The sequence below is a fragment of the Rhamphochromis sp. 'chilingali' genome (genome assembly GCF_963969265.1).
Source record: "Rhamphochromis sp. 'chilingali' genome assembly, chromosome: 14".
NCBI classification, from domain to species: domain Eukaryota; kingdom Metazoa; phylum Chordata; class Actinopteri; order Cichliformes; family Cichlidae; genus Rhamphochromis; species Rhamphochromis sp. 'chilingali'.
This window is the reverse complement of record NC_137941.1, coordinates 21,945,311-21,961,833: the sequence shown is the minus strand read 5'-3', so window position 1 is coordinate 21,961,833 and position 16,523 is coordinate 21,945,311. Positions and strand designations below refer to the sequence as shown.

Genomic DNA, 16,523 nt, shown 5'->3' with positions numbered 1-16,523 from the left:
TTGACTGAGCTGAAGTGTAATGCTCCATCAGCATCAAATGGAGTAACCCATTCAGCACCAATACTGGCGCATTAGAGAACAGGAAGTGCATTTTTATTTTCCCCTCAATACCTTCTAAATGGCCTCACAGCAAAGCGGATGACTGGGTTTTGAATGATTACATTTCTCCGGCAGCGATTTCAGGTGGCAGGGGAGTGTAATTCAGACCTTATTTTGAATATATGTACTCGCTACATTTAATGCAAATTATGTTACATTCAGTCACTAAATATATCAAATATAATCAATGACTTATTAATCATATCTTTTCAGATCTTCAGACTGCCAAAGTGTCAAAATAAAAGCACATAAATACGTATTAAATATGGGCTGCTCAATTTTCGATCAAATACTTTATATAGAAATATTTTCTCCTCCCACTCTCTCGTCATATTTTGCACACACACAGGCACACATACACACACACAACTAATAATGTTATCGGCTCAGATCACCAACTCAGCAGATCTCATCCACATGTCACCTGCAATAGCTCAACACATGCATGCACACACACAGATGCAGAGTTTTGTGCTCCTTGTCAATAGGACGTTAAGGGTTTTGGCACTAATGACCAGTGTAGAGATAAGAGAGGAGAGGTTAATGTGTTGCAGTGGGTGATCAAGATAAGACCGATCCCTTCAATCCTGCAGACAATGAGACAGTGAGAAAGGGAGAGAGGATTAAAAAAAACACAGGAGGAAAAATATCTACAGAAATACAAAGAAAAAAGAAAAAAGTGTGCTTGTTTTCTATAAGTTTCATTGTTGAGTGTAAAATTTTTGGTTTTTTTTTTTTAATTATTACGTTTTATGTATGAATAAGAGGATTCATGTCAATTTGGTCCATCAGTGTTTGTGCGCATAAATATGCACACAGCACACAGTAAAAACACTAAAGATGCAAACACATACAAACACTCAATAGCCACCACAACCAGCCAGTCCTGCCTTTCAGCGAACATGTTATCAGTGCAGCTCAAAAGACAAACCAAATATACGACCCTGTCTTGCATGCTAAATGGCTTTATTTGGAGGCTTTCTTTGCACCGGTTGAGATATGTGTGTTTACAAGTGAATACAGCTACTGTATTATGTGTGTGTACCTCTGGTGTTTTGTTTGTTCGGTCTATTCATAGCATCACAGGGTAGATACAGTTTATTGTGATTGCTAATAATTTAAGTAATTGCTCAGCACGTGTATCCACAAGCACACACACACACACACACACACACACACACACACACACACACACACACACACACACACACACACACACACGCTTTCCTTCCTGTGAGTGAAAGTAACATAAAATGGCTGCCCACCCCCAACTCCCCCACCCCATCTGTGTGGCCGGCTGGGTCGGCTGACATTTGGACACTTGTCAATCATCTCTTTCAATAGCCAAGCGGCAGGAAAAATGAAGTCGGGGGGTCAGCAACTCAGTGTATCGCCATGGCAACAACTGCACTGAAGTTCATGTGCCTGCTGGGCCTGTAGTTCGAAGTGTGTGCAGCTCTATGCGTGTGAGTGTGTGTGAGAATGTCCATTTTTGTTTCGGTGTTGAGTGTGTGTGTGTGTGTGTGTGGTGTGTGTGTGTGTGTGTGTGTGTGTGTGTGTGTGTGTGTGTGTGTGTGTGTGTGTGTGTGTGTGTGTGTGTGTGTGTGTGTGTGTGTGTGCGTGCCGTCTTCTGAGCCCAATTGTTCCCTATCAGCCGGAGGCAAATACTCCTCCCATTCTAGCTCTTCCACCTCTCACCTTGCAACCTCACATGCAGCTTTAGCCTTTTCTCCCTCCTTTCCCCTTTGCTCACACTTTTTTTTTTCAAACTCTCTCCTCTAACCAGCAGGTCAAGGAACAAGGCCCTGCAGGAAGTACAGCATCCAAAAAAAAAGAGCGAGTACTTAACCTTTCACCACCTCAGCCTTCCCCTCTTTTTTGCCCCTCTTTTGCCTCTTACCATTATCCTCTTCCTACTTCCTATGCCAGTGTGTGTTTCGCTGTGATCCTCTACTCACGCCCGCTCTAAATGCAATTGTGCATTCATCTGCTTGTCAGTTTGGCCTTTGTTGTCGAGAGGGTGAGAAGCATGCATGTGTTATCCCATGTGGTTCACATGTGTAAGCGGGCCTGCGTATTCAGCCAAAGCACAAGAAAACAGAATGAGCGAGCGCGCAAGCACAACAAACTATGTGGAGTCTGCGCCACTGGAGGTCTGTTTATGGAATGAATGCAGAGGATAATTTGTGTTCTCAGCCAGGGAAAATAGCTCAGATTGAGCCTCAGAGGACAATCTACTGACCCGTTTACCGAACACTTATCGCAGAGAGGTTCACCAGCACTATTCATCCTTTTGGGGCTCCGACTGCCACACACACAAGCAAGCAGCTAGTCCCCTCCTATCTATCCAGACTTTAATGACAGCACGATGTGCAGAGACAGCAGCAACACAGAAATGAGTTCAATACAATGGTCCAACGGGCATGAAAACCTGTAGCTCTGGGGGAAAAAAACAAAAAAAACCCAACCTAATAAAAATTTACACTTACACTGTAGCTTCTGCCAGATTTTAAGGATTAGATAACATTTTAATTGGAGGGCTAAATGATAAACTTCTGCTACTTAACTGGATTTTTTATTGACACGTGTTGGAAAACAAAGCATGCATGAACCACACAGGTTTGCTCAAAGTATTTAAATTTATCGCCCCTCTTACTGAACATAGCAATTTTTATGAGTAAAATCTGCCAGTAATAGCCGTTTGATGTGGATTAACATGCTCCATTACCCCAATGCACCAACACTGCCAGAATCATTAAACACACACATACACACAGAGCTGCAATACGTAATATAGACACCAACATTGCTCCATCCAAAGGTCCCCCTAACAATATGCACACACACACACACTTGGTCCAACACTCTCCTCTTTCCAGTTCCATCAATGGACAAGGCCTGACTGGAATGGTGTAATTCTCTGGGATAATTCATGGATAATTTTGGGATAATCTCCAGCAAACCATTCGCAGCGGTGCCACCCAGTTTGCCCGTTGCCTGATTACCAGGCACCAAATGCCAGCCACTTGTAGTGACCAACACCGCCAACAACCACTCTGATGCATGCAAATAAACAAAACAAACAAGGACCTCCAGCAGGGAAGCATCCAGCTCGGCTTGCACAGATATTCAACAAACACTGCAGGTTATCACAAGCACACATACACACACATTTGCATACACACACTCATACACACGAAAGACAGGGCAAACAAACCAAAAAACACAACAATGTGAAGACATCTTGTTATATGCAAAAGCATGCGTGTTGAGAGCAAATCCAGCACCGACACACTCACGCACACAGAGACACACACACACACTCACAAATAGGAGAACATATGCACACATACGGCCGAGAGGTTTTTCATTAGGTGTGATTGCCATCTCGTGGCAGGAGTAACCATATGATTAAAAATAAATGCAGCACATGATCTTCACTGTGACATGCAATTAAATGATCAGCGTTATGTCTTCTCATTTTGCACTGAAAGGCAAAAAGCACCTGCTGAAATCTATCTTAAAGAAGTGTTATGATTTAAAACCTTTAAAAAAACAAGGTATACGAGCCCCTGTTTACTGTTGCACATAATGTCACATTTATGGTTTTATAAATCTATAACATTTTTGCGTAAATACACACACACTGAGGCAAATAACAGAGAAAATCTTTGAGCACAGAACCTCAGGAGGCTTATGCTGGATGTCTTCTGCAGGAGGGCTACAGTGCTGGTGTATAGCTTGTTAAATACTGACATCTAGTGGCTCAAAGCAAAAACTTAGGTGCCTTAGGGATTGAATTGCACGTGTTGGTCAAATGAAATATCACCACCTCTTGGCTAATACACCTGCATAACCAAAACAAGAAGAAAGCCTAATATATTTAAGCAATTACAGCAATTATCCAGATATTTCATGCAAATCATTTTCCCCTCACTAATATTTTAAATTCCTTGAGTTATTTCCACAGCACTCATTTGGCGTGAAATAGCAGGTAGAGGTGTTTGCATGCACCTAAACAGAGCAGAGCCTTCTTGGTAATTATGACTAACAACAGTATTTACCTAACACCATGGCTCGTTATTTAACATTTTGCTTTCCAATGAAAGAATCCATCCATCAGTGAGACAGAGGGCTTCACACTCGGACACACACACACTTACATGCACACATCAAGTCCTCTTGATGTGCAGTTATGTGCAAACTTGCACACTAAAAGTAAAAACACAAACATTCCGTTAAAATGTAAAAAGCTCATCGCTCTGTCCATTTGATATTTACACCTGTGGACAAGTTTTTGCACAGTGTGTCCACAAAAACTTTTTTTTGCGTGGACCACAACTCCTGTATGTGGGTTACACCTCACAGGTGACACTGCACTTGTTGCACAAAAAAGTGTAAGAGCATGCAAACAGCCCTGACTCCCCCACACACACACACACACGCAAACTCAGTCAACCTATTTAGTACCATTTGAGATTTACTCACTGTTAATTCAAAGCTCTCGCTCTCGGTGTTCACAGTTTGGGTTTTGAATTTGGGTCCTCAAAATCCTCTCCCTCCACTTCCACAAAACTCTGTCCAGCATATACCACTTTAGAAGAAGAAGAAGGAGGAGGAGGAGGGAAAAAAGAAAATTAGAAGCACAGCTGGCAGCACTTTTTGTTTCCCAAAGCTTCCAGAGGAATGGATGTTTCCAGTCACTTTGTAAAAATCACTCCATCAATGGTAACAAGCCCGTTTACATGAACCAAGCAGCTGCTCAGATCACATACAGGAAGCAGGGTCCCTTCAGTCAGCCTGTCACTCCACTCGCACTAAGTCCAGCACTTTTTTTCTCTTTTTTTTGGTCCTGCTGTTTGAGATGACACTTCTTTAGGGATGTGCAGCCTAAGCTGGAGATCATCGCACAGACGCAGCTTTGACCTGTGCGATTACAGATGATGACAGAGAGCAATAATCTGCGTGGACTGATGCATCAGAGTGTCAAGAAAGCTCACCTGCTCTCCTCAGCCACACTCCTGTCTCCGGGCGGTAAAAGCCCTCCTGTCATGTTTACACCAGCGCAGGCACACCGGTCTCCTCTCTCCTCTCTCTTGTCAGACATTGACTGTGGGGGGTTTTTTCTTTTTCCACTGCTCTGTCTCTGCACTTGACCAATCCACTCTATCAGCTCCACCACTCTCAACACCACACAGATTTGCACTGTGCAACCTTTTCCATTTTCTATGATACTTTCACTCACTTGCCTTCTCCCCCCACTGCTGCCAAACCAGTCACCTGTAGACTCAGAGGTACTCAAAACCATTTCCCAATCTCCCGCCCTCCTCGCCTCATTCTTATCTTGTCTATCTCTCCTACTCCTATTTTCACCTTCCTCACTCCCACTCACTTTTCACTCCTACCCACTTTCAGTCCTTTCCCTTCCTCTAATAAATCCTCTGCCTCTACCCAACTATTACAAATTTTCTCTGACCCACTATTTGCTATTAGCCCCTCGTCTTCCTCCTCCCCTTCTTCTTATCCCTTCACTCTCCATCGCTGTCTCTGCCTATCCTCCTTATATATCCTCAGCCTTCGCTTTGCTTTCTCCCCATCTCCAGCGGCATGAATATATTATTATCTACACAATGGGGCCCTGCTTATTGTTTATGAATTACCAGCCTTGCGGCCAAACAAAGCCTATTTTCATAAGAAACCTCCATTTCATTTCAGCTCCAATTAGATTGGGGGCTAAAGAATAGGAGTCCTCAGGCCTCAGCCCCTAAGGATGGCAGGTCCATTCAGCTTCATTCAATGGGGCCTTATTGCTTTCCCATACAAAAGAGCACGTGGATGGGCTTTCAGACTGAAACACCAACCAAAAATGACTGGGAGACAGTACTGTACAATAACAAATCTTTAAAGAAAGGACACTGAGCGCTTATCCTCCCATCCATCAATTCATCCCTCACTCTTCGCTTTCTTCTTCTCCTCTGTTCGTATATTGTAAGACCTGGACATTAATGACAGACAGTTGAAAGAGAAAGGGAGTGAAAGAAAGAGAAGAAGAAAGAGGCAAAGCAGCTCAGTTTTTCACAATACATGTCAAGTCTAAATGATCACTGGCTGCTGAATAGACAGAGGGAAGGGAAAAGAAATGAGTCGTGTGTATGTATGTGTGTGTACAGCTGATTGATTCTCTGCTTTGAAAAGAGGGAGAAAAAAGAGTGAAGGAAAGAGAGAGGAAGACCTTGGTGCTTTTTTTTCCCTGAGCTCCACAATAGTCGGGGGGTCTGAGCTGTATTGTGGAGCAGCCACAGTGACAAGCTGTCACTCCATCCTGGTTGGAAGAAAGAGTCAGAGAGTGAAGATGGGCTGGGGCAGGTCAGAACCCCGATAATATGCGTCTGCCTCCTTATTTCTAAAGTTTCTCACCCACCAGACACTTGACAGGAAGAAGAAGGCTCTCAAGTGTTCCCCGGGAAAGTTGAAGGACAAATAAAAGCAAGCTGGAGCCCAAATGTTAGCTGCAATGTGTACTTATGTACCTTTATGGGCAACATCATGCTCAGAGTGCCAGGTAAACTTCCCAGCAGTAAGGCAATGGCTCTTTTCATGAGCCAGTTCATTATTTAGGATAGAGAGGCAGCCAAACACTTTCAGGGAGTCATGCCAGCAAGGTCAGAGTGTGGCAGTGCTGGCCTGGCTTTATCTGCCGAGATCTGCCTCACAGGATGAATGCGAATTGTGCCTTTGTTCCTATGAAGGAATATTCAACATGAAACAAAAGGCTGCCGTTTTCATTACAACAGAGTGGACAAGGTGAGAGTCACAGTGAAAAGGTTGACATCTGCGCTTATTCATCCAACAACAGCCGGATGAGATCTTCTCCACCCTACAAAGCTTGTCGCGATTACCAGAGTGCACAATAGAATTCAATAGACTGGATTTTTTAAAAAGAGCTAGAATACACACAGACCACTATGATATAATGGTATTGCATGTAAATAGTCAAGCACTTTGGCCATCAGTTTTTCATGCCAAACTTACCTTTACTGTGTTAAACAAGGCAAGAGGTTAAGGTGATAGGGCACTTTTTAATGTGTGCAATAAACAGTGAAAGGCTGGGGGAGAAAAATAGATATAGGCTGGTATAAGGCCTATTTTTTCAATTTAATATTGCATTGCTTCCAAAAAGCAATGGCAGAGTTGATATCTCTCCTACCTTGCTTTCTTTCTCAGCTAACCCTCCTCCTTCTACCTCGTGGATCTGTTTGGAATATCATTCACTCGCAAAGTTCTCCCAAAACATGGGGGGATACACAAAACTGGTGTCAAAGTTCATAGAATGGGCTTGGTACCTAACAATTTGTGTTGAAAATGCGAATCAGTGATCGTTACTTACCTTCAGTTATTGTGGTGCTGCTCTTTCATTCAATAAGCAATCCAGTGTATTGGTGAGTGGCTACACAGGCCTCCTTCAGAACCTCCTCGGCTGTGTCTATTAGGAGCACTATTTTACCCACGGGTATATCCAAGTAACAATGTTGTCGAGCATTGGCGGGCTTCATAACTGCTGGAGAGTTCCAGGAATTGTGGTCTGACTTCATGAAAAATATAAAACACATACAAGAAAGATGCCTTTTCGATCCTTTCCCATTTCTGACTCCACAAAGTTCTGTAAAACCCCTTACGTATTTTTGTTTTTATTGTTTCACATTGTCTCGCTGCCAGTGTTTGTGATTTCTTTTCTCTAATTGCCTACACTGAAAATATTTTCAGTAGGTCTTAGCTTGTGCTCTGTTGTGAAAATTGAAAACTTACAAATAAATAAATAACTAATAAGGCCTAGCAGCCATTGTTAGGCACCCTCCGGCCAAGTGAAGAATGACATCTGAATAAGATGAATTAATTCACTCATGTGTAGCAGCAGGACCGGGCGTATGGCTTTATTGCCCCTTACTTCACAGTTTTGGCTGCTTTTGGTTATTTTCATTCCCGTTGGCTTCATCTCCAGCTCCAATGTAACCCAGTTTAGCCCAGAGTCTTTATTCTCAGCACTAAACAGCAAAACAAAACAAAAACAGCAAAATCCAGATGTTTCCCTGTGGAGAAACTTCAGAAACCAGATCTATATATTGAGCAAGTTGAATTTAACCCCGGTCCAGATATTTGACATATAAATGAGAGGTAGACAAGTCAGCGAGCTTTTTCTACTGTCATCAAAGGTAAACACAGAGAGCCAAATATTTCATCGGTGCTTATTACAGCTCAGTAATATTGTGGTAATAGTGGTAATAAAGTGGTGATAATATGGAAATTTCAAGTTATTACTACAGTATTACCAAAGTATTAACTAATCCTATGAGACAAAACCAGTTACAGTAATAGCATAGTATATTGTATACACTCTACTGATAAACTGCTTGTAATAAATCCATAAAAATCTCTGCATTAAAATGTTTATATACTGACTTGTAAGAAGAACAGTAACAGGGTTGTGGTTGTTGTTATAAAATGTAATATTGTTTAATTACATGTTATTGTTTAGTACCTAATATACTAAAGCACAAAAGGAAAGAATATAGTGGTTTATAATGGTTTAGGCACATATTTGTGTTCATGATATTAGTGTTTGGCCTGTTATTAGCCAATTAGATACATTTCAATCTAATATTACTCAGCTACAGTCACTGTTAAATCTCACAAGCCCATATTTTAGTAACGATATACTATAGAAAACATACTGTTTCATTCAGTCTACTAAATTTCAGTGGAAACCACTGTTCTTTTAAACACTAGAATTATTTACTTCACATTTTCAGGTGAAGATGTTTTATCAGAAACTAAACAACATTTAACCAAAGTAGAGCTTAAAATAATAACTTGTTAAGTCTGTGGACTTTTGAAAAATTATTTATATATAAATTACTTCATCTACCACTGGAAAAAGTTTTTAGACAGGTATACTCTTTGGTGAGAGTCATTTTTTGACTTAACTTGTTGTGATTTTCTTGGGATAGAAATAAGTTCTGCTCGTAGCATCATGTAATTATTGGTTCTCAAACCTGTTGAAATATGGCGAGATTCCCAAAAAGGCTTCAAACCAGCACCTATCCACAGCCTCTGTGCATAGGTGCTGAAAAGAAATAATGAAGTAGTCACACAAAGGCGTATAAGCTGATTTTGTGGTTTTCTATGTCACCTAAAGCTTTCAGGCAAGTTAAATAAAAACTAAAAGTTTAATAGTAAAATTTTGAATTTAAATATTGGTATTCTTATTAGGTTTCCTGACAGACATGTATTAATCCCAGCGGGCACACAAGTGCGAGCGCGTGTGTGTATATATTCCTTCCATAATACTAAATGGGGATGGTGCAGATTTAGTAGCGGCATTCAAAAGCATACCTCAAAAAACACATTTATTTATCCCAACGGGCAAAGGCTCATCTTTTAGCAGTATTTACAATATACAGTACAACATTAATATCTGTACAGTTCCCTTAGGAAAAATGAAAAAGTAAAGTTGTCAAACAAAAACAAAAGAAAAAAATGGATTAAAAACAGACATAAAGGAGTTTCCTGGCACAAGCTTTGCTAAAGGTTAAAAACATCAGGCTTAGCCTGAGTCTGAGGAGGATACCCTGCAAAAAAATCATTTCATAAAAAATTAAATAAAGAGGTTATGAAATGGCTTTGTTCAAGTTAAGACTTGTCAAAGCCTTTGGACCATTAACACCATTAAAGTACCATTCTGTACAGTGGATAGTTGTGCCGTTAAATGATTGTAAACAGACGGAGAGGAACTCTCTCCAGTTATCCTCCAGCTTCGTGAACAGAGCCACAGACATTGATGCTGGATGGTTCAGTACAGTCATGCTTGCTTAGTGATCAAGGAATGTTATTTTGGGACAGATGGTCGAGGAAGTTTAACAAGTCATCTCAATAAGGCCTGTCTATTAAGCTGAATGGCACTTAAAGTGCACTGGTGGATCCATCTCAAACAAGCCCACATTTACTTGCCTTAAGATGGACATTTACCTTCACGCAACTGAGCTTAATTCATGTCTTTCAAACAGTGCAATCAAGTCCACAGGTACTGTACAAGTTCTTTCTTTCTACAAGCTTCACATGGGTGTTAACTTGAGCCTCACAGGTTTGTCTCATCCCACGCTGGGTCATTAATGCTCTTCAGAACGTTTCTAACAACTTTTTCTAGATCCTTCCGTGCTCGCTGCTCTTCCTCCAGTGACCTCTTCATCTTCTTGTTATCCTGTGTTGGAAAACAATCATGAAATACATTTTAAAACAAATCTGAAGATGACATTTAGTCACTCAGCCTTTAAAATTATCCAGTTTTGACATCTATAATTTTATAAACACAGTATCATGAGTTACCCAACAAACATCCAACATCACCTGTTTCAGCTCTTGAACCTCATCCCTCAGGGCATATACCACGTCCACCAGGCTCCTATTTAAAAATAAATAAATAAAATTTTAAAAATAATTATAGAAATTAATAAAAATATTTACAACAAACGCACTTAGAGAGCGCAACTTCCCCCAAAGTGCAAGAGACTTTGATGTTTTGTGATTTTTTTTTTTTTTTTTTTTAGATGTGGAAGGCCTGCTAAGGCATCATTGTGAGGTGGTAGGGCGAAGTACTTGAAAAAAAAACAAAGCAAAAAAACAATGGTGCTAACAATGAGTCATAGACAATTGTATTGTAGTTTTAAGATGAAGCATTACTGATTTTCACATTTTGTCTGACCTTGACAAAATTTTCACCCAAATTAAATCAACTCAAGCTGTTGTTGTTATCTACCATCACACAAAATTTGAAAATGATATCTCTAAAACTGCTAACAAACAGTCAAAAAAAAAGACAAAACAACACCAACAGTTTATTTTTCCTACAAGGAAGGCTGACACATAGGGCTGGGCGATATGGTGTAAAATCCATATCACAGTATATATCACGATATATTCTTTTCTTCCGTATTTTAGCACTATAAAGGCGCACTTAAAATCCTTTAATTTTCTCAAAAATTGACAGTGCGCCTTATAATCCAGTGTGCCTTATGTATGAATTCTGGTTGTGCTTAATGACCTCGAACCGATTTTATGTGGAACACGGCGCTCAAAAATCTGTCAAAATGTTTTAGTACGACTTTGGTAAGCTATGAAGCCGCACCGCTTGGTGTGATTGTCAGAGCATTACGGCTAGTGATGGTAAATTCGATGATTTTTACTGAATCGAGTTTGAATGAGTCACTCACCAAAATGAATCGGGTTTTTTGAGTCATTTGAGTCACTAAGTCAGTTGCCCAGAGAGTGCAAAAAATTTACATTTTCACTCAAACTTACTTTGTTTCTCTTTTCATGTATATCCTACGACTAAGATGAGTGATTAAAAAAGAAAAACAACTATTTTTATAGAGCAAAAAAGAGCAAAAAAATTACGATTTCTAAAGGGAAAATTCATTTTATTTATTGTTATTTTATTTTATTAGTATTTTGCTCAAATGTGTCAAATATATATTTTCTCATCTAAATGTCCACTGAGCTGCAAGCCAGAGGGCGGTAATGTGCCTTAACATTGGTTTCCAACCAAGAAGAAGAAGAAGAAGCTGTGAGCCAGGAGGGAGGGGGTGAGTGAATGATTCCTTTATGCTACAATTCAGCACAGCAAGGGAGGGGGTGAGTGATTCGTTCATGCTACGATTCAGCACAGGAAAAGAGGGGGTGAGTGAGTGATTCGCTTACGCTATGATTCCGCACAGGAAGGGTCGGGGTGAGTAACTCAAATGTGCTGTTGGCATGTTAGCAGAGCGATGCTACTGTGAACTGAGGAGCTATTGTCTTGATGTGAGCTTTCTACTCAGGGCTTTTTTTCCCAGTTCAGAGCAGAGCAGTTCAGTTAAGAAACTGGCTGTTGTTTCTTCCCCCATAATTGTAATTATAAGGTAGATACATTTCTGCTAGTGAAATTAGTTTGCTAACAGCAACAGGGATGAGTCAGTGAATGAGACAGTTGGGCTTGTGAATCATGATTCACGAGTCAGTAAAGTGATTCTCAAGTATTGAACGATTCGTTCATGATTTGCACATCACTAATTACGGCTACTAGGGCTGGGTATCGTCACTGATTTCTAGAATCGATTCAATTCCGATTCACAAGGTCCCGAATCGATTCGATCCACGATTCGATTTAATTCGATTTAATTCGATTTAATTCGATTTAATTCGATTTAAATCTGGGAAATTTCGACAGTCAGAAATATTATAATTCAGATCAGTACATTTACATATTTTTGTATCAATAAAAAGGAAGCTGACACTCGCAAGACTTTATCAAAGGTGTGAGCGTCACAGCAGATGCTTTTGTGTCAAAGTAGCTGAAGATAAAAAACAGAAAAACATGAAGGTGATTTTCCTGGCCTGGGATTTTATAAAAATATTCTGCAGTACATCAAAAACGAAAGAAAACCATTAATCAACATATGAACATTACCTCTGAAGTTACAGCGGTTTTATTAGAGACATGGTTAAGCGTTTTGCATTTTGAATAATTTTAAAAAGTTTAAATTTATTCAGTATTGAACAGCAGAAATGAGGTTTTCTTTTCGGAAGAATGTAAAAGGGAAAAAAACAGCGGCTGACAGCGCTGTAAACAACAGTAGACTTGTGTAACAAGCAAGCGAATAATGAAGAAAGGGAAACTGTTCTTGAAGTACAGAGAGAGAGAGAGAGAGAGAGAGAGAGAGAGCTGTGCATCGCGGTGGAAGCAAAACAGTAAAAGTCAGAGTGAATTCATGACGATGTTTATGTGAAGCGTTTGGATCTTCTTCTGCTGCTGGTTCGGTCAATATTGTTTGGAGAGAGATCAAACTAACAGCTTTAGAATCGGCTCATAAAGGGCGTGAACACAAAGCGCGGACCCGCCGACAGATCAGAATCAGCGAGCTGTCGGCTTTCAGCCCCGACCGTGAGAAAGGCGACATCTCACTGATTCTGATCCGCGGGTCGCGCTGTGTGTTTAAGTCTATGTGCAGAATCCGTGTACCTGCTCTCATTTACTGTCTTAACTGTTTGGTGGTTCTTGAAATTTTGTGAGATGTCACCAGAGATTCTGGCATTTCGGGCAAAATAAATTTATATTAAAAAAATCGATTCAGGATTTTAATGAATCGATTTTACGTTATCCAAGCCAGAATCGATTTTAATCGATGAATCGATTATAAAAACCCACCCCTAACGGCTACCATAGTCAGGAGCCTCGCGGAGTAATCTGGGTCCAAAACTCTGTCCGCTTCAGGTCCCAAAGTCAAACGAACACTGCGGCATCACTGAGCATTAAAAACTGTCTAAATTCTTTTATCTTTAATAAAATGATCAGCGTTGCTGCTTTACCAGGTGTAACAATTAAGTTTAACATTCAGGCATCCATGAAAACCGAGCAGAGCTATGAATTAGCAGGAAGTTAGCTCGCTAGTTTCCACCTAAACATGATATAGCAGAGTTCTGACAGGGAGGTTTCTGGAAAAAACAAACAAACATATGGCTCTGCTATCACTTCCAACATTAACGAAGACAGAAAACTAAACAGCAGTGACGTTTGTAGGGTTACTGAAGTTGGACTAGCTGGTATTTAATGAAGTGCTATATGATTGCTAGCGAGCTATGTTAGCATAACATAAACAGTGAAGCTGGAGGATGAACGCTAGCTTTTTTCCACTCAATAAAAGTTAACGTGAGGGTCTGATGGCTAGGGACAAATGCAATCGCATGGCATAATGCTGTAAACGGACCAAATTTCAGTCAGGACTAGGGATGGATACCGATAGGTTCTGACATAAACGGTAGCAACCAGACCGAAAAGCAGCGCACATTTCGGTGCTTTTTTTTCTTGAGATGTCATACACTTTGGATTCTAGCCAATAATTTTACCTTTCCAAGGATAGTAGGTGGGCCCAGGTACGTACGTTCTTTTAGAGCAGAGCTACAGATTAAAAATGCCCAAGGCAAAGCGGTCAAAAGTTTGGCTGTACTTCACAGCAAAAGATGCAAACTCAGCAGCCTGCAACAAGTGCTTTACGGTAATACTGTGCAAAGGAGGTAACACCTCGAATCTGATGAAACACCTGGCAATGCATAGCGTTTTTTTAAAAGCCGAGAAATGCACAGTATTTAATAGCTTGCTGCAAGACCTCACACCGAGCACATCTACTGCTGGTGTGGTGCCTGTTATCAGACCTGGAGTTAGCAACATCCCCCAAGAAACCGAAGAGTAGAGTCGTCAAAGGAGCTTGCAAAGAAAAGCGTCTGGACTTCTTTAAGTTAATTGAAGACGTTTCACCTCTCATCCGAGAAGCTTCTTCAGTTCTAAGGTCAAATGGTGGGGAGTCCCAGATATAAACCTAGTGGGAGTATCCCCCCACAGAGGGACAAAAGGACCCCCTGATGATCCTCTAATCGCCTGAGCCAAGGTGTGAAACTGGGTGTGGGTCCCAATCAGCCAGTTTCGGGTGACTTCATTGTGAAACCTGGCCCCACCTTATCATGCGAATTCCTGAGGTCAGATGGCCCAGGATGTGAGTGGGCGTTAAGGCATCTGGGGAGGGAACTCAAAGCTGGATTATAGATGGCAGAGAGTTGGTGTCGTAAACCACCGCCTCTGTTCAAAGATGGTCGCTCACAGTGCCATCTATGTCCACTGTGAGCGACCATCTTTGAACAGAGGTGGTGGTTTACGACACCAATGATTAGAGGATCATTAGGGGGTCCTTTTGTCCCTCTGTGGGGGGATACTCCCACTAGGTTTAGGGAGCTTGCAAAGAAAAGCGTCTGGACTTCTTTAAGTTACTTGAAGACGTTTCACCTCTCATCCAGACGCTTTTCTTTGCAAGTCCAGACGCTTTTCTTTGCAAGCTCCTTTGACTACGATGACCTGGATGACTGAGAACCTTCACAGACATATCCCACTAGGTTTATATCTGGGACTCTCCACCATTTGACCTTAGAACTGAAGAAGCTTCTCGGATGAGAGGTGAAACGTCTTCAATTAACTTAAAGAAGTCCAGACGCTTTTCTTTGCAAGCTCCTTTGACTACAATGACCTGGATGACTGAGAACCTTCACAGACGAAGAGTAGAGTCCTGGCCCCTAGCCCTGCCAGTGTAGCAGAAATGATGACGGTTGATTATGGCAGCAGCAGCCGTTCTTCTCTGGTTGAGTAACTTAACGTTATTAAATTAATGCACGTAAGGTGAACTAGCAAACACCATCATAGTTACATGTTGTCTGTCTTCTTGTTTGATAGAGTGATACCATATATACCCCATAGCTGCAGAAAAGGCTAACATTATTATCTTTTTATAAAATAAAAAAAAAACAGCTAAACATGAGAGGTTTTAGGACAATGTTTGTGTTTTCCATTGTTTAAGCACCGGTTCCAACCAAAGGAGGTATGGTGTATCAACAGAAAAGGCTAACTTGGTTATCATTTTGCAGAAAAAAGAAACTGCTAAAAATAAAAACACAAGAGGTTTTTGGACAAAGTTTGTGTTTTCCATTCTTTAAGCACCGGTTCAAGCACCGTTTAACCCTTTAAGACCTAGAATAGAACCAGAGCTTATATTATATTTTTACATGCTGTAATGCCATTTTTGGGAACATTTCAAGTTGCTATACATCAATACAACCATTATAGCCCAAATTTTAATAATAGGTATGCATTAAGTGGATAGCAATTACATAAATTGCAAAAAAAGTGCAATAAACTACAAAAAAATTGAAAATTGTTTTTGTTTCTTTAACATATATTTCTAATTAGAAAAATTTAAGGGGCTTATCAAAACTGTAAATACAAAAAAGTTGTCTATTCCAACGTAGGAAGTGTTACGAACAGCTGATCGGATCGGCAAAGCGTGTTTCTGGGATATTATGTTTTTGTTGCTGCAAGCGTTTTTTATGCAGTTTTTGCAAAGCTATATGTGGAAGGAAACCGTGACCTAGGACAAGCTGATGGCATAAGATGTAAGTACAACTCCTCCGGTTTCATATGCAAAAAAAATTATTGCGCTAGCTTACGTGGTTGCAGTTCTACAGGAATTTAAAAATAGTTGCGCAAAATGGAGCGTGCCCGCTCCGACCGGTTTTAAAGGGTTAAGCACCGGCACCATTTCAAAAGTACCGGTTTGGCACCGGTATCGGATAAAACCTAAACGATACCCATCCCTAGTCAGGACAACAACTGAGATAATCCATCCACAATACGAGGTTAGTCATTAATATACTGCAACAACATGGGAATAGAGCAGCTGCGAGAGAATTCAGCATGAATCAATCAATGGTACGGAAGTGGAGGAAGCGCAGTTTTTCGCTTTCCTCATATTCCAAAACGTGCTTCGTCTCTTCACTATTACTGTCGCCCAATT

The 16,523-nt window shown here is 40.7% G+C and overlaps 1 protein-coding gene across 3 annotated transcripts in view; it reads right to left on the bottom strand.

Annotated features, from left to right (window-relative positions):
* Positions 1 to 9,486: 9,486 nt before the first annotated feature.
* Positions 9,487 to 16,523, bottom strand: part of arhgef7a (Rho guanine nucleotide exchange factor (GEF) 7a) — a 37,730-nt gene continuing 30,693 nt past the window's right edge. For all 3 annotated transcript variants that reach the window (XM_080903424.1, XM_080903426.1, XM_080903428.1), the window contains 2 exons: positions 10,501 to 10,555; positions 9,487 to 10,354 (listed from right to left, as the gene is read on the bottom strand). In XM_080903424.1, the coding sequence (XP_080759550.1) occupies positions 10,232 to 10,354; positions 10,501 to 10,555 (178 nt within the window). In that variant the 3' untranslated portion in view covers positions 9,487 to 10,231. The remainder of the gene's footprint in view (positions 10,355 to 10,500; positions 10,556 to 16,523) is intronic.